Raw genomic sequence first — 19,646 nt, forward strand, 5'->3', positions numbered from 1 at the left:
ACTATAATTTAAATGTAGAGACGAGACAACGAACATCTATTACTGTGAAATAAATTAAGTATAATATTTACTAGAGGTGGGGGGTATGATCATACCTAACAAAATATTGATATAAAGATATACTAATAATAATACAAATATGTGACACAATGTGTCGATCATATACAATTAACCACGATGTAGAGAAGATAAAGTGACACCACTTCCCTATCTCACAATGTAAAAAAAATGGATGCCAAAATGTACAGGTTGTAACCAGGAGTTCGGAAATCTCTCAACAGAGTACGCCACTATTCGCCCGGAGGCCTATTTTATTTTAAGTTGTTATACGACAATGTATTATTAAATATTTGAAAATATATTTAAATGTAAATATAATGTTTATAATATGAATATAAAATAAGAGGAATATATTATTATTTTATAGATGTAATACAAGCTAATATTATTGTATCAATCATATAATGTTAAATAGATATAAATGATGTTATTGAACATTAATTTAAATAAATACAATTTTCTAATATTAGTTTATTTATTTGTAAATACCAGTAATAAAATTAGTTACAAAGCAATTGAATGATCATGATTTATGGTTTAGATAAGATAATTTACCACAACTTTGATGATTTTAAACAACATTAAAGTTTTAAACCTTGTTTATATATTCAGTTGTGAAAATAAAAATAATTTTAACAATGCCAAAAAAGTGTTATGTACCTGGGTGTAAAACAGGTTATGCTAGCGAGTCAAAAAAATTAAAATTGAGTAATGAAAAAACCCCAACATTATTTAGTTCACCAAAGGTATTTAAATTTTATTTATTTTTCAAGTTGATAATTTATTGGTCCTTCTAAAGATGTGTGTGTTGCTATATTATTACTTACACATTTATAAATTGAATTCATAGAGATTTCCATTTATAATACATAATATTAATATACCAATAAATTACACTTATTATAATATCGATAAAATCATTTAATATAAATTATAAATCATAATTTAGGATGATAAAACTCGAGAAGTTTGGAATAAAAGTACAATAGAAAATACAGCTAGAGAAAAAAATAAAAAACAAAAAAAAACCAGCCAAGCAATCAAAATTATAATATATATAATTACAAAATGAAAAAGATATTTTTAATTTTAATTTTATAATACTACATTTTACCAACCCATTATAGTTTTATTTTTAGATAATTATTAATACTTACTTAATAATTGTTAGTTTTTCATTATTTTAATAATTATACAAGTAGCATGTAAAAAAATGTTTATTTATTAGTTAATAAGTTATTGATATATTTTAATATTACTAATTTAATGTTTCATGACTCCTGTCTGACTAATTGATAAATATAAATATTAGTGAAATGTAAATAGAAGGTAGGTATTCCTATTCTATTATTTTAATTATAGAAAATAGTTCTTACCATTGATATAAACATATTGAAATATGATTTATAAAACTATTTATAGTCAGTGAATCATGTTTAACACTTGGTAAGTTTTAACTTCAAAATCTTACATTTTTTTATAAAGAAAATCCTAAATCCTAAAAAAACCTCATGATTTTACGTGCAACAAAAAGGTAAAATAGACCTCCGGGCGAATGGTGGCGCTACCTATCGCGCTCCCGATGTACTATCAAACTGCCGTCCAAATTGGCATCCAGAATATTTACGAGTGGTATCACCTTATCTTCTCTACATCGTGAAATTAACTAATGACAACAAAAAGATTAATGTTATCTGGTGGTGATAAGCTGATAAGGACTGAACAGCTGACGCTTGCTGCGGCGGCCTCCGGTGCTGCTACCAACTGACTGGATATCCGGACGGCGTTTCAGCAAACTAAGCAGTTAGCACTATTGTAGCCGGCTGCCCGAACGAGCACCAGCGTGTGCACGGGAGCGGGTGGAATGTGCCGAAACCTTGTGGTAAAAGGCGGATGAGCGTTGTTCGGCAGGCTATAACAGACGCGGACAACGGCACCGTGGCACGACACGTGACACAAACACGCAGAAATAATACGACACACGTAGCACTAGGGGCGCACGGGAGCGGACGTTATCGAATAGGGAGCGATTCTTAACACAAACGTGGCACGGTGGAACAAACGGGTCACGATCTGGCCCACGAACGACAAATGGATGGCTGTCTATCACGGCGATACAAACAGCAAGCACGAGCGGAGGAGAAAAAAGACGGTCGGACTGCAAATCCGTCGAACACCAAAAAACCCCACGGGATGATAGAAACAGGCAGAGACACGACACGCGTCACGCATATCATCAAGACTGGTTGGCGCAGCGTTATTGTTCGCATTAGTTAGCGACGGAGGGCACCACATGCGCGACGAGGGTGGGACGGGAGGAACTCGGTCTAGAGTCGTGGTAACCTAACCAAAATGGCGCCCAAACAAACGTATATTTTTTATTTAAAACTATTTTTATATAGATATATATGTATATATATACATATATATATATTATTAACAATTATAATATTATTCATGATATAATAATATATTACTTGTTATTTCTGTATTACTATTATATTTATTCAATTCTTTACACATATCCTCATTGTAATCTGTCATTTCTATGCATGGTTTAACAATATGGTCCAATGCTAATTGAGTTGCTTTATAGTTTAATAATCTATCCTGAAAATGTTATAAAATTTTTTAGAGAAATATTAGTACTGACATGAAACTACTAAAGTATAAACAGTTTAGCAAAGCCCAAACACCATCCCTGGAGATCTTAGATCTGATTGCATGATCACCATTTAATAATATGAACACTATTTGCTTAATTAATTATTAGTTCAAATAAGTATAAAATTTAACAGTCAATTGGTCTTTTTCAAAATAATATATGTAGCATATAAAAATAATTTTTCGTCGTAATTTGTTTAAAAAAAAATATGTGTACAAATAATTATAAGTTATAAATAATAATATATGTGAAAAACATTTTAAGTTGTGAGCTATCATCGTTGGTACATATTCATCAATGTTCTATTATCAAATGTTTTACATAATACATATTGCATTTATCCTTTCAGCGGTGTCATTATACTTCCTCCATTTTCTAGCGATTTCTAAACCATTATGCAATCCTTCTATTGATTGGTTTGTGGAAAGTTATATTCATTTTATGCAATTTTAAATTGTAATCAAATAATTTGAATTTTTTCTTTTTCTGTCCATTTTGCCAACCCGTGTTTCTTCAAACTAGTTAAGTAATCGTGATAAATCAGATTCCAGTTTTCGGTGAAAAGGAGTGTCAATCCAATGTTTAAAACATCTAATAAGTAAAAACAGAATCAACAGGAACATATGCTAAGGCGTCTAATTTAATTTATTTCAAATGCTAAAATTGGATTTTCTTTGTATTGTTTTGATAAACCACATTCTTGAATGATCTCCAAAGAGATTGTGCAAAGTGAAAATGACAATCACGAATTTTGATATCACCGAATTCTTTTTTGAAAGCATTAATTGCTGTATTTCAAAATCTAACATGATGGTTTTTGATTTTAAGTTGCTGTTTAATGTTTTTAGGCATTGTAATAAACGAATATATGTTTTTTTTTTATTTGATAAAAGTGCATACACCGAAGGTAAAACTTTTTAAGATTGAATTCCGTGAATAGTAAATGGTTGAGTAAAAATAGACGGGGAGTATGAAAATGTTCCATTTGCATATCAATGATCGCATTCAGACATTTTTTGCAAATTTTTTTCCGTGGGAAATAGAAGAAAACGATCTCAGGTTTCCTGTTCATCACCGAAAGAATTAAATAGTATAAATGACTTCACACCTGGTATTACAAGATCATATTATAGTGATTGAGGTTTTTGCTGTATTTTCGCGTTATTTTACGCGCAGAATAGTAATTTTCATTTATCGTACGTCGGGCATTTGACCGGAAACTGCTATTCTATTTAACTAAAATATTTAAAATTATATTAGATTATAAAATGTATTATACTATAAACATTTAGTTATTGATTATTAATCATTATTATTATCTTTAAAGTAATAATTGCTACAACAGATTGAGTATCTACTGTAGAGTTCAATATTCTTAGCAAGCTCCTTTAAACTTCCTTTTACGCTTTTGGCAATGTCCGGCAAATGAATATGTGCTATTTAGGTTAAATTAAAAAAATTAAAAAAGAATATTTACCTGAATATATTATTATTGCTTTAATTTTTTTTTACATTTTTAACATATTCTTAAATAGTTTTTCCTCTTTCACTTTAAGACCTAATATAATCTAGAGTCATGTTAAATGTATTTTTTTGTATTTTTGCGTTATCTATACAAATAGCACTAGACTACACCGTCTATCATAGTCAACTGAAACACAATGCACTCCTGTATGTAGTACAGACTATAGAGGCAACATATTATTTTTATTCCAGATAAATAACTAAATAAAATAATAATATAAATAAAATTTATTATCATAACATACTATAATCGTATAGATATTGTGCAATACCTAATAAAGCTGGATGTAAATAAATACATGCTATTATTCAACTTAATAGCAAAACCTATAATAATAATTATTGTAAATTTATAGGTTCATACATAGGTAACTTTCTTAAAGTAATATTTTTGTTTCGCGACGAAAATATACTTCGACCTATTTACCAAGCGATCATAAGCGATCGTAAGCGACGTAAGATCATTAAACATTACAAGGTACGAGGATCTCCTACCCCATGTGATGTCTCCATCTTACAGTTTACACGCATGTAAGATCAAAACATACTTTAAAATCATAATATAAATGGAAATCTACGTGCGATTCTAGATAATAGTTTTACCTTTAAATTTTATAATAGGTCAATTTACTCTAATGTCAAAACTAACGGCATTCTATTGAAACTAGTGAACAAAAATTTGCTATGTTATACGTAAACAATACATACGGGCAAAGCGTCATTTAATAAATCAAACAAAATTATTTTAACTTATTAAACTATATAACTTATTTTAGATTCTGAACTCTCTTAAGATAAACATTTTTCAAAAATTTTCAAAAAAAAGTGACGGAAAACGGGAATTTTTAAGCAAAATAAGTTTTTGACCAAATCAATTTTTTTATATCGTTGTAACTCTATAATAATGAACCACTGTAAATACTTGAAATGTTGAATAATAGTATTAATATTAGTATTTATTAATGTTAGTCTATATAAAGTTAAATTTCTAAAATATTTTGACTTTTTTGAACTATTCATAGACAACTGAAATTTTCAATTTTCCTCATTTTTTAATTTTTTTTTGAAGTGTCGATTTAAAAAAATTTGGATCACCAAAAACTTGACAATTTAATGCAAGGTTTCTTATGAGCTTTTCTTATTGTATTTAAAAAAAAATCAAAAATCGTTAATCACAATTTTCTTTTATAAGCGTTTATAGTTCAAATTTTTATGAAATTTGTCAAAATCGCGAAAATTTGCAAGTAATTTTGTAGTTAAAAATCATAAAATCTTTTTTATTTATATCTTATGTTAAAAATTCAACATTAAGTTTTCTATAAGTTTTCCTTCAAATAACTTTAGAGAGAACTCGAATCATCATTATAGGAAAAATGTTATGTGCGTATGAATTTTACATTTTTATGAAATTGCGTAGCGATAACGATTTATCCTCAAACGATTTTAAATATTTGTTATTTTTTAAAAAGTATTAGTCATAGATACTTGAAGATTTCACCAGTTTTTAGGTTGGTACATTGATTAAATATACATAGATAGGCCACGCTATGTGATTTATTGGCATCGATTTTTGAATGGATTTGGATCTGAAATATTTTAGTTCTGGATTTCTGCCACCAGGTGGTGATTTGATTTTAGATTTTAACTCGTTGCAACTATGATCACTCGATCAATGGTTCGAATTTTACAATGGGTATGATAAAATGATAAATTGATAAGCGAAAATATAATTCTATAAAATTATATTTGCATTATTGACAAATGTCAAATATCAATCATATCGATTTATGAATTTTATGCGTCTGTTGGGTATTAAATTTAATATTAATTTTGTAATAACAATAACTAAACCTGGGAGGCTGGGAATAAGTATTAACACAACATCAAAATGTCTCGTGGAAACAAATGTGTTTATTATTTATGTGGGAAGAATCCAAGACATAATTCAAACTTAAGTTTATTTGGATTTCCAAAAGATTTAGAAAGATCGAGACAATGGATTACAAATTCTGGTAAATACGTGATACCAATTATTTTGTTGCAAAACATTGTTAAACAAATTTTAATTAAATTACAAATTATAATATTTAATATTATAATATATCTACTGTATGCCAGTATATGTTATTTTCTATGAGTATGTATAGACGATCTAATATCTATATCAGTAAAATTTCATTGATATTTAACTTTGAGAGTGGTTTCTGGTAGAAAATTGGGTGTAGTTGGTTAACATTAATCAAATTTAAAATATTTTTTAAAACTATTAGTAAAAACAAAGGTAATTATCACTGCTGTACAGTGTACAGCATTGAATGGACCACTACAATGGATGTGTTAAGCAAGGGCGTATTTCTGGGGGGGGGGGGGGGGCGATGGGGCGATCGCCCTCCCCAGAGCCTCTGTTTTTATTTCTATTTAATAGTACCTACTTTAATATTTTCGTAATTATATGTAATTATGATACAATAAGTGTACACCGAATAAAGTAAAATAATTAAACATTTTAGAATAGCGCTCTTAGTTGTTTAAATAGGTTAACATATACATTTTTGTATTTTTGGTTTTTTTTTAAATTGTATCAATAAGTCGCCCCCCCCCCCCTTGAAAATAGAGCCAGAGACGCTCTTGGTGTTAAGTTTGATTTAATTGATATATTATTGTATCATTGATCATATATAAAATTTTGTTTATTTTATTATATATATAATTTATTAATGATTGTATACAAAAAACAATTCTGAGCCAAAATATTTTTTTATTTTATTTTATTTATATTTGCCTTGCTCAGAATCTAAAATGAATATATCTATATCAATTTATTTTGTTTTTATTTTACCAAATTATATTAAACCAAATATAATTTATATGAATAATTAAAATTATTATTCATTATTATTCAATCCAAAGAAATGTATTGTTTGAATTTCATAATATTTAATATTATAATTTCTATGACTGTTACAATATATAGGAAACTCAGATCTTATACATTTAGAAATTGAAGATTTAAGGAAAAAAAAGATTTGTTCTGATCACTTTTTATCTGACGATTATTCAAATTTCTCAAAAAAAATTTTAAAGCGAACTGCTGTACCAGTGCCATTTCATGTACGCTCGCCAAAAAAACAATACACTTATAAACCTCATGAGAACATGTGCAATTTAGATCCATCTTCTTCAAATTATGAATCAATTCCAGTGTCTCCTTCATTATTTAAAACAACTCCAGTTAAACAAAAATATTTTTCTACAAACTCTTCACTTATTGATAATTCTGATTCAAGTTGTCTTGACTTTAAATCACCAAAATCTATTCATTTTCAAACACCAACAAAAACTAATTTAACAATAGGATCAAATGACCACACACCAATTTTAACTCCAAAAACTCGATCATGGTTAGATAGTACACTTACTATGCCAGAATCTTCATCTAATTTTGAAAAACAAATTCAGAAACTAACAGAAACTACAAAAAAACAATTAAATGACTTACAAAAAATGAAAAAAAAACTGGAATTTAAACAAAAAGTGATAGCAAATAAACGTTCAACCATAGCAAAACTTAAAAAAAATCTCAAAAATTCAAGACATTTATTTAAAAACAAAAATATTTTTAATTCTTCAAGTTTTCCATCAACAGATTCTCAAACTCTAGTTAAAATGCAAATCCGTCAAAACATTAGCAAAAAACCATGGACAAACCTAGAAAAAGATTTTTCCCTTAGACTTTATTACAAGTCTCCATCAGCTTATAAATTTCTCAGATCAACAAAAATAAATTTACCTGGTTTAGCAACTATTAAACGTTGGGTTGGTGCTTCTAAGTTTAAGCCAGGTTTTAATTCTAATTTATATCAACAAATAAAAATGAAAGTTAGCTCAATGACATATGAAGAAACATTTTGTACCTTAATATTTGATGAAATGAAAATAAAACGATTTTTAGAATATTCAAAAGTTTTAGATATTGTAGAAGGTTTTGAAGATTTAGGAACATTTGGGAGGACTTCAGCCATGGCTAGTCAAGCCATGGTATTTATGATAAGAGGTATTTATTCATCATGGAAATTACCAGTATCATATTTTTTATCTTCTACGTCAATGAAAGCCACAACTCTATCAGAAATAATTTTAGAACAGATTAATCAGTTGATAAATTGTAAGCTCCAGGTGAAAGCTATTATATGTGATCAAGGACCTAACAATAGATCTGCTTTAACCAAACTTGGTTTTACTAAGGACAAACCCTGGATTGATGTAAATGGAAATAAAATATTTTCAGTTTATGACGTTCCACATCTTATAAAAAATATAAGAAATAATTTTTTAACCAGTGATTTAATATTTAAAAATAATAGAGTTTCTTTTCAAGATATAAAAAAAACATATATGATTGATAAACGTAGTTCAACTTCTCGCTCTCTTTTAAAAATTACTGACTCTCATATTAATCCTTGCCCTTTTAAAAAAATGTCTTGTAAACTTGCTTTACAAATATTTAGTAACTCAATGTATGCCACTATGCGTACTTGTATTATGACTCAAGAGTTAAAATCACCAACTGCTGCCCATACTGCTGAGTTTGTAAAAGAAATAAATAACTTATTTGATTGTTTGAATAGTCAATCTCTTTATTGTTCAAATCCTTATAAATGTGCTATTTCTGAAGAAAGACAATTAATACGTTTGCAGTTAGAAGAAGCTAAACAATGGTGTTCACAATTAAAAAAATGTAAAGGACATGGTCGGCCATATACTTTTGATGGTTTAGAGACTTAGAGTGGACAATAAATGCAATATTGGGCGTGTATGAAGAACAAAAGAAAATAGGTTTTCATTATTTGCTAACTGCAGGTGACATCAAGATGCGATTGAAAACACATTTTCAGTTTTTCAGCAAAAAGGTGGATATTCTAACAATCCAACTACAAGGACTTTTAGAATAACTTTTAAAATGATGACAAAAATGCATTTGATGAAACCTTCAATAGCTTCAAACTGTGAAGCCGATAGTGACCATAATATCTTAATAGTTGATTCACATACAAATGTATGGGAAAATAATGATAATAACGATGACTCAATGAATAGTTGTTCATCTTTATCTTTTTCATTTGATGATGATGAATCTATTGAAACTCCTGTAGTATCTCTTTCTAAGTGTTCTGATAGATATTTCAGTGGATATTTGGGTAAAAAATGCATTGAAAAGTTCAATTGTAAAAAATGTCAACAATTTATGCTAACAGCTACACCAATTAATTTTAGTGATGAAGAGTATTTAATTTTTTGTAGAGCATATGGATCAAAATCAGGTCACTTTGCCTTGAATGTACCTACAGATAATTTTACAAATTACATTTCACTATGTCAAAAATTACTGTCAAAAATTGTTTTAAAAAAACCGTATAAACTACAAATTGGATTAAGTATTAAAAAATCAATAATTAAAAATATATGGCCTAATTTTGATATTGATTTAGAATGTATCACTCACATAGAATTTGTTACAATGCATCTTATCCAATGTAAATTACTAAGAGATTTTAACTGAAAATCTAGAAATATGAAAGTTCAAACGTTATCTAAGTTGAAAATATTAAAAAATGTTTGATCCAATTTATAAAATGTATACCAAACAATGTATTTTTTTTAAATTGTATTTTGTTTTACTTAACCTATAACTATAAATTTTAAATTTTAATATTTTATATTATTATTAGTAATTATAATTAACCTGTTTTGAATTCTTTAAGTCTGGGTTTTTTTTATTGATTTTTTTCTGACTGCACAAACTATATTTCCCCCCACTTTTCTGGTCTTTAATAAGGAATTAAATATATAATAAATATATCATGAAACAACAAGGTAACAATTTTCACTACACAAACACACAATTACTTTTCAGTTTTCTCACTACACAAAATGTGTCCTACTAATTCACGACACACTAAAAACTGTATGAAATATCAAATGAAAAATATAAATAAATAAGTAATAATATTATGCTATACGAATATGATTTTACATTATTTCTTATCTCAAATTTCCAAGAATGAACAGCAGACGACGACGATTTAGTATTTACGGCGTTACTGTTTATTTTTAGTATTTTATTCCCATCATAATAATTTAATTTGTAATCGTGACACTATACGCTCTCTATTGACATGTTGCGTTATTAATTAACTACTTTCCATTATGCCAATTGACGTGGGCTATCTATGTACATTTAATCAATGGTTGGTATTTTCTTTACAGGGTATAATTTTCAAAATATTTTGCTTATTTTAAGGCATTTGAAGTATTCGTGTTTGTTTAATTTTTTTTTTTTTATAAATATCGATACGATTTTTTTGGCTAATTCAAAATATTTGAAAATAGAATACAAAGTTACTCAAAAGTTATTCTTAAAGTGATTCAAAAATTATAAGAATACATAGACAAATTTTTTTTTAATTGGCTTTTTAAGTTCAAATATTGACAAAAATTCGACAAAATCATGATTATTTGCAAATTATTTTGTGGGTATGAATCATAAAAATTTTTATATCAGTAGCTAAGAGTTGCAAATTGAATACAAAATTTTTCATAAATCAGGCAAACAATCATTAGAAAAGGACTTAAACTTTGGTTTATTCAGGCCGTTAAAACATAAACCTCCTTTTTCATCAACCACTGGAAATATATCCTAGGCTGACAAATTATCTCCATTCGGAATCGTTTTTAGTATAATGTAATGATATCTATCATTGGATTCAAATTTAACACTGCTATTATAGTTATATTATTGTGGTCCACACGGCATCTAATGTACAGCAAAACGGTTCCCACTTTTTTTCATTTAAAAATGTTAACTCAAGTTGAAATAATGGTAATTTACATTTTTACATTGTGTCAATTGTAATTAAAATATTCTAACAATGAAATACTGCATCACCATATTTGTTCGATCTTTTTGACTGTCGAGTTGCCGCCGTCGGATGTCGCGCTATGTACTATGGTCATGTTCGCTACGCGCCGTCAGCCGCAATGCTATGTTGGCTAGACTGTCGTTAACAGCGTTTTGTCGCTGGCGAACCGGTGCGTTCGTTGTGCTTTCTGTTCGGTTCCGTCCGTGAAAGTGTACGCGTTTCCTCGTCCGTACCATCTGTACGCAAAACCACGTTTTTTTTTGTGCCGTTTAAGCTTGATTATTTGCGTTGCTTTGGTATCGTTAGCGCTCCGTTGCTCTACGTGTAATTACTGTTGCTGTACAGTCCGTTCTCCGTTGATTCACGAGTTCTTTGGTTGTTGTTGTCAACGCATTGCGCTACGCTCAGGTGCACACACGTGAACCACGTGTCAACTCGCTGCTCCGCTACGCATTCGCTTGTTCGTGTACGTGTCGCTCCACACCAGTGTCCAGTACGACAAAAGGCTTTTCCGAACGATCGCTTGCTCGCGATATCCCACAGCTCAGCCGTTCATCACCACCTCAATACCCACAGTCACAGTTGCAGTGGTACAGGCCAGACGGTGATCCCAGCCCCTCCCCTTGTACCTTGTATTAATGATTTTATAATATTGTTATCCCTTTTATTATTATTTGTATTTTATTGCTCTTCTTGTTATTTTATTATTATATTGTGCTCTGCATTATAAGCAAATTGTTAGTCACTTAAATTTTCCCACTCACGAAGGTCCGGAGGACTTAGCGTCCAACGTACGTCTTAGTAAGGCCCGTTGTTGTAAACAATGTTAAATGTTGACTTTTTCAATTTGTTTTTTCAATGATAACTATAATATTGTACTTACTTCAATGGATAAGACCGGTTTTTCGATTGCTTTAAGTATATTACTTAATTTGTCTCCTTGTTCAGAACTTATGGTGAAAAGTACTAAGAACTTGTACATAGAAATGTGTTTTCTATACAAAATATCGTCGTCTAACTCCGTCCATAACTTCTCATTATTTAACCATCTCCTTAATTTATGCAATATTTGAATTTTGTCCTTCGTGATATTGTTCTCCTGAGAATGATATAATAAGGTAAACAATTTAATTAAAAAATAAACGTAATGTGATTATCATATAGTATTTTAAAAATTGTAGGTATATTTCTAATGATTAGTTTTTACTTAACTTTAGAATTTAGATCAAACTAATAAATTAATAACCTATAAATTTATTAAAAAAAATATATGGCCGTCATAAATTCAATCATAATTCATCAAGCTTAAATCACTTAGTGTATCTAGGTATCTATAATAGGTACCAGTATTTTTAAGAATTATCTAGTTCTGTAATTAATTATGTCTTATAAATAAAGTTTCGTAAAACTGATTTCTATGAAGTTTTAGTTCTACACTAGTTCTAACTGAGACTTATTGAGTTGTATACAACAAGTTTAATCTTTGTCGCATATTATACTTATCAACTAATAGGTATTTGCTTTATTACTTTATATAATTTTTTTTTGTACATTTTATCAAATTATAACAATTATTTCAATAAGTTATATTACTTGATCAGTTATAAGTAATTTTACTTATTTTTCATATTATTAAGAAATATAACACCTATTGTTTGTGTAGTATAACTTGGTATTTTATTTCAAGACCATACTGTTGATTTTTTTCTTCGAATTAAAGGTTGAAGATAAAAGAAATTTTAAAAATTTAAGTTATATGGGATTTGAAACCATTTTTAATCATTTTGTAGTTGAAATTTGTTTTTGTAGTTGGATTAAATTAATTAGATTAAAAAATATTTATCAATATTATGTTATTAAACATCATATTTATCATGACTGATGACTAGAAACTCATCTACCATTTTCGGTAAATATTTATTTTTTAAGTACAAAAAAACACCGGGCACAATATTTTACACCCAATGAAAACTGTTAACTAACTGAACTCTCAGACGTGATAATCGACTTATTCATTTTTATTTAGTAACCGAGTTATAGACACCCAAAACTCACTGATCAAGTGAAATGATTATCACTCGGCTAACTCAAAGAAGTATCCGCAATTGGTATATTATAATTGTGACTTTGAATAATTCGTCTGCAACTAATATAACGTAGCCTTTTGGAGATAAATATGAGCCCAGGACCGTACCCTCTCTGCTCTCCTCTATCAAATCTTGGCCATTTGTTAATATTTAACTGATATTTTATAAATCAAATGTACTCACATATAAAAAATAATGTCGAAACAATAATACTGCTGAACTGGGAAATGGTTTAACGTAACCAAGTCGATCAAATTTTATTTCTTCATCTCGTATTGCCATCCTTAAATTACCAGTATCTCCAAAATTGTTTAATTCAGTAGTCATTATATCTAATTTCAATGTTAGTAATAGTAAATTCCATGTATCTACATGTTTTTTTTGTGTTTTATAATCATTAGAATATAATTTTTCTCTTATTGAATTGAAAAAATCTAAACCTGAAAACACAAATCCCATATTTAACAAAATTACATTTATATTAAAAAATAATAATAATAAATCGAATTCTAACACCTATTCATAATATGACTAATCTTCACAATATGCAAATCAGTAGGTATATCAATAAATGAAAACAATTAAATATTAATAAAGGTAATAGTATAGTAAGGTAACATAAATCACTAATTAAATATTGCACTAATTAATTTGTTAATAAGTGATTTTCTGATGTAGCTGGCGAACATATACTGCTGAAAAATACTACACGGTTATGCCAATCAGAGAGTATTTAGTGGTTTTATCAAAGGTCTCTGTGTTTCCAAGAAACTAGCTTTTTATATTGCGGTAGAGTCCTTCTTCAGCTATACCTTCTCTAATTCTAAGGAAACCACATGTTTTTAACTTCATTGTAACAAATTTGTGTTAATTTTTAAGTTACCTTACTATACAGAATATCCATTTTATCAGTAATTGAATTTATATCAAAAGTTTTTAATATCAATAATTATATGTGAGTATGACATTAAATTATTGTTTGCATAAAATAAAATAGAATGATATCTACATTTTCGTGAATTTAAGGAATTTTGTAAAAATATAATTTTTTATAATAATCATATAACACAGAAAATATTTTTTTTTATTTAATTTAAAATAACTAAGGGAACATCTTTGATGACAGAATTCAAAATCGAATCATTGTATCCACAACGTATTGTGTACACTGTACACACACTTCATTGTAAAATAAAAACTTTCATCGCCACGTTCAGAATTTGAGAATATAAATAACCACGATACTTAAATTGATTGCTTTTTTTTATTGACAGAAATTATTTATGTCCTCAATTATATCTTACAAAATCTACAATGAATTATCCCGAAAAACTAAAAAAAATATTATTTTTTCTTTTAAAAATATTTTAGATTGGTTTAATCAAATTGATCAATTTAAAAACTAGAAAAAAAAATAATATCCTATTTTTTATTTTATATTATCCAATTAACAATATTAATAATATATATATGTGTGTGTTATAATATTTACCATCAGTGACCACTTTATATGCAAATTGATAGTTCTTAGAAAAATAATATGTACTTGCAGCATTATAGTACGATTGAATTAATACCATATACTCTTTATACTCTTCTGATAAGTTTTTCTAAAAATAATTTTGTTTACCATAATTATTATATTAGTATACATTCGTAATACATACATAACTTATAAAATAAAAACATTTATTAGTTTAATTTATCATATATCCATATATAATGCTCATAATTTTTTTTTTTCATAAAACTCAGTGGGTATCTAGGTAAAATTTATTTAAACTAAACCAAATAATTTTTTTGAAGACACTCGTACATTTTATAATTAAATATTTTATTGTTACCAAGTATGTTATATTTTACTAGATAATTGTATATGTTAATTGATGTTTGTTCATTTATTTATAATTTAATGATTGGGTGTAACTTCATCATAAATTATTGTTTAAAACTCCCACAGCTAAAGTAAATACGGTGTAACGAGACCATTTTACCATTCGCACAATAGCGCGCACAACCATAGTAAACATCGCGTACGGTGCAGAAAATTGAAACTGATACGATCGACGGGTGCCGCAATCGCGCGCCAACGCGCTACCAGTCAACCGTATGCGTATTAATATGCGTGCAGTGCCCAATAACATGTGCCGGGCACCCACACTAGATAGCGTGAACGACGTTGTACCAGCAGTACTAATTGATCAAAATCCTGTTACCAGTAATCTGATGGTACATATACATTAAGCGTCACCTTAATCATGTACTACCATAATATTACAGCGTGCTCCGCGAAAACTATACCAACAGATACCACCAAAAACCGCAATTGCCATCGATCATTATTACTACGCGGAGAATGCCAGAACAGCATACAAATATACACAGCTGCAAAAATCGACAGTATCGGTTCCGATTCACTCTACCGGCGACAAACAGTTTACATGGAGTCATCTATAGTTGGTTGAAACTGGTGACGGGTCCCGGTAAAGTGAATCATCGTATTTACGCCTCGCCGCCTTCGAGACCGCCGTCCGAAGTAGTTCGACCACCGTCAAACTTACTCCTCTGATTTAGGGACTAAATTAATATTGGTCCAAACTAAATCAGACGAGTAACTACCATTTCGCCTCCGTACTGCGCCGCCTTCGAGACCGCCATAGCCGCCGTCCACAGTGCCTTCACCGGTTGCAAACGCTTAAGACGACCATAGTCATAATAGAGACAGTCATCCCGCCAGTAGCACTACCAAAGGTTCTACCATACTGTAAGTCTACCCATAAAACCCCAAATATTAAACCTTTCCTTGTTAAACGTTTTTTTATAAATATCAAATCACTTTAAGTGATATAATTTCAATGAATAAGAAAATAATCTACTAGTTAATAAATTTCGATACAATTCTTATGAACTATAAATAAGAAAAGGTGTTCATCATTTATTGTAAACAACGGTGTTGGAGATAAAAACAGTATTTGGATAGGTAACTTATTCAAATCATTTTTTTTAAGTATATTAACATTAAATAAAAACATTTTTTTGATCACTCAAAATACCTATGTTGATTTTAAATATAAATCTTAGATTTTGCAACAAAGAATAAATTTTTACGATATTGTTTCCAAACAGATTTGAATATACTACTTTATCTGAAAATTATGATATTAGTAACTTTATAGATCACATACATACTATTAATGATTTTACTAAGTTTATGATTTTTAAAAATCACTAGGTCCTCACCCCTGGAAAAGTTAGGTTACAATCATCACATTTATCAATTTATTCTTAGTTAGTTTATTCCGATGTGAAAAAGGGTCTTTTTTGGAAAAGTTGCGTCAGTTTTAGTAATGATATTCTACTAGGTAAAAACAATATCTGTTAAAAATTGGTGAATAAATTCTTAATAAAATTTGCTAATTTATTAAGGAAACATGGAGACGTAGACTTTAATTCTCAAACTCAGTATCATAAGTTGGCAATAGTTGAAGGTGAATCATCCATTTAAGTATATAAAAATTAAACATACGATATTAGAAACTGGTTGAAACTTTACGTATACAGCAAGTTTTTGAAAAATGAAAATAGAGAAAGACTTGTTCCAATAATAAAAATAATATTTAATAGTACCTAGATAACAGAATATAGTTACCTATAAGAGGCCACCGGATTGGCAGTTCATTACTTAATATGAATTATTGCAATTGAAGAGAATTTTCGTTCATTATTAAGGTTCCGAATAGATAATGAAGATATAGTTTTGGAAAATCATTTAATGACAGCTAAAAATAATTACACTTTTAATGTTAATAAAATATCGACAAATTAATTAATAAATGATTGTGACATTGAAGTTCTTTAAATTGTATTTAATCGAATACAGAAGGCTAAATAAAACTGTATTTTATTTGATGATACAACTGATGTATGTCACATATCACAATTAGTTTATCAAATAGACATATTAAAAGACAAGCAAGATTTAATTGGTTCTGTTTATCTTCAAGAGGACAATTAAAATGCAATAATACGAGTAGCAGGCATATTAACACAACAATCATTATAACCGATTCCTACACATGAAAATAAATCTATTCTCACACATTTCTACTATTTCCAATTTTTGAACCAAGTATTTCTCCTGTTTTAGTTGGTTCTGAATATTTTAAACCTAATGTACCTATTATTTTCATTATCTGTGTTAAAATCAAAAGCATTTGCACTACAAGAATTGCGGACCTCCACCCCCTCCGGAAATTTTCCTAAAGACTGTTTTCGGTCTACTAGGACAATTTCCCCCAATATATTTTTAATATAAACATATCCTACCTTTTTTTAAAAAAAAAGTTTATTATTTAATATTAAATTATTTTTTGAGCTCGCCATAAACCAAATTCACAAGCAGTTATTAAATTTTTAAGTATCAAACTTGGTACAGTTCAAAAAAAATAAAATAAAATAAATATGAACAAAGGCTAAGAAATATGTGTTAAGAAATAACAATAGAATCAAATATCAAGTTGTTTTTATAAAATTAATCGTTTTAAGTTGGAATTTTTTGCCATTTTTAAAGGTTATTCATTATTTTTTGTGTAGGCAATCTACATTTAAGTATATTTATACATAGAAATAATATATATATTCATGTGTGTTTATGTGTTAGTGACATTTATTGATTATTGTATATATTTATAATGTTCATTTTTTATTTACTTTCTTTCCCGTAATATTTTCATGTATTCTTGCAAATAAACCGTTTTTGTTGTATTTTTTGTATCGGTTTATTAATTGGTTATGAAATTTAATTCTATAAGTGTCAGTTCCAGTTTCAAGAAGTTCACTCCATAGTTGTTCAATTGCTGAAAATGAAATGCAACCCTAGTTTTATAACTAAAAAATAATTTTTAAAACAACATGAAATTTGCTTTTGTTCTGACAACTTTAATAGGTATAATAATATGATTGCTGGTGTATACCTATTTTACGTAAGCAACACAGTTTTGTGACAAGTAGTAGAGTTTATCAAATATATCGAACACATTGCAATAAAACAAGTAAGTTTATAAATAATATTTTTAAAAAATCTTATTATTCAAATCTGGGGCCAAGCTAAACTGATTAATATAAGACCGATACAAGCTTTCCAGTCTAACCTAATGGTATATGACCATCGACGCACTACACAAGGATCTACGAATCTCAACAGTCAATGAAATAACCACTCGACACTACAAAAAGTTTCATTCAAGCCAAAACCCTTTTATTTCCCGTATGTCTTCTATAACCAACCACAGCAACCCTCCAATGTGATTAAAAATAAAATGGTCAATAGATGGGCCTTGCCTAACACAGGAGATATTATTGATAGACGGTTTTCCGCCTTCAAGACAATTAATACAACTATTAGTATTATTATAGACGAGTAGTATTCAATTTACTTGTTGTGTTTTCTGTGTGAATATTAAACATAGATTTTTAATAAAAAAAAAAAAAACAAACAAACAAACGAACTATACTTGGAATTGAAGTGAATGATTGTAATCATGATTTTTGGTATTTCGTAAAATATTTTTATTACATCATTGTTATAAATGCTCTTCTACGGGTATTTTTTACATTTAGTATATTCATTTGGTACGTGTATATTAATTAAGAATAAACTCATGTACTTCCCACTTATTCTTTTAGATATTGGATTGATTAAATTTCTTCACCCATAGTTCGTAGTCTTTAAATTATATTTAAATGGTGAACTTCATTCACAATTGGTACACATTTTCAGTTTAATTATTTATTAGCTGATCATACTATCATTATTGTAGTGTATAATGTGTATGAAAAAGTAAATATTATTATAAATGTAATAATATTATTAACGTTCATAATACATAATTACAAATAACAATAATTAGTGATTTGTTTATTTGAATGTGCATAGTTCAAAGGAGTACTTATATCTATCTGGGCATAACAACCCTCGTATACATGAATATATTAAGTTAGAAATTAGTTTTATATAAGATAACGTTACTATTAGATACACAATTAAATGTATATATTATAATTATATAATCTATATACATATAGGAGACCACCTCTATTCATTCTTCAATGCCCAGACTAAATCACTGGGTCTAGAGACTTGAAATCTTGTACAAAGGTTCTTTAAGCAATGTAGGGGCACACTAAGAAATAATTTTTCAAAATTCAACCTCTAAGGGGGTAAAAGAGGGGCTCTTAAAAGTTTGCATAGATTTTATATAGCTACATAGTATATACAGTAGCTTTAATAGAAAGTGACAATATAATGAAAAGTGTTTATAATGTATTTGGAATTGAGACCTAAACGTAATATAATGTCTAAAAATTATATTAATCACAGATCTTTATCCA

General features: G+C 28.3%; 1 protein-coding gene across 1 annotated transcript in view; it reads right to left on the reverse strand.

Annotated features, from left to right (window-relative positions):
- LOC126551988 (uncharacterized) overlaps positions 1–19,646 on the reverse strand; it is a 49,501-nt gene that overhangs the window by 16,843 nt on the left and 13,012 nt on the right. The window contains exons 4-8 of the mRNA XM_050206421.1: positions 17,967–18,112; positions 14,749–14,866; positions 13,440–13,696; positions 12,053–12,268; positions 2,538–2,670 (exon numbers count right to left, since the gene is read on the reverse strand). Coding sequence (XP_050062378.1) covers positions 2,538–2,670; positions 12,053–12,268; positions 13,440–13,696; positions 14,749–14,866; positions 17,967–18,112 — 870 coding nt within the window. The remainder of the gene's footprint in view (positions 1–2,537; positions 2,671–12,052; positions 12,269–13,439; positions 13,697–14,748; positions 14,867–17,966; positions 18,113–19,646) is intronic.

Source organism: Aphis gossypii, chromosome X (assembly GCF_020184175.1).
Source record: "Aphis gossypii isolate Hap1 chromosome X, ASM2018417v2, whole genome shotgun sequence".
Taxonomy (NCBI): domain Eukaryota; kingdom Metazoa; phylum Arthropoda; class Insecta; order Hemiptera; family Aphididae; genus Aphis; species Aphis gossypii.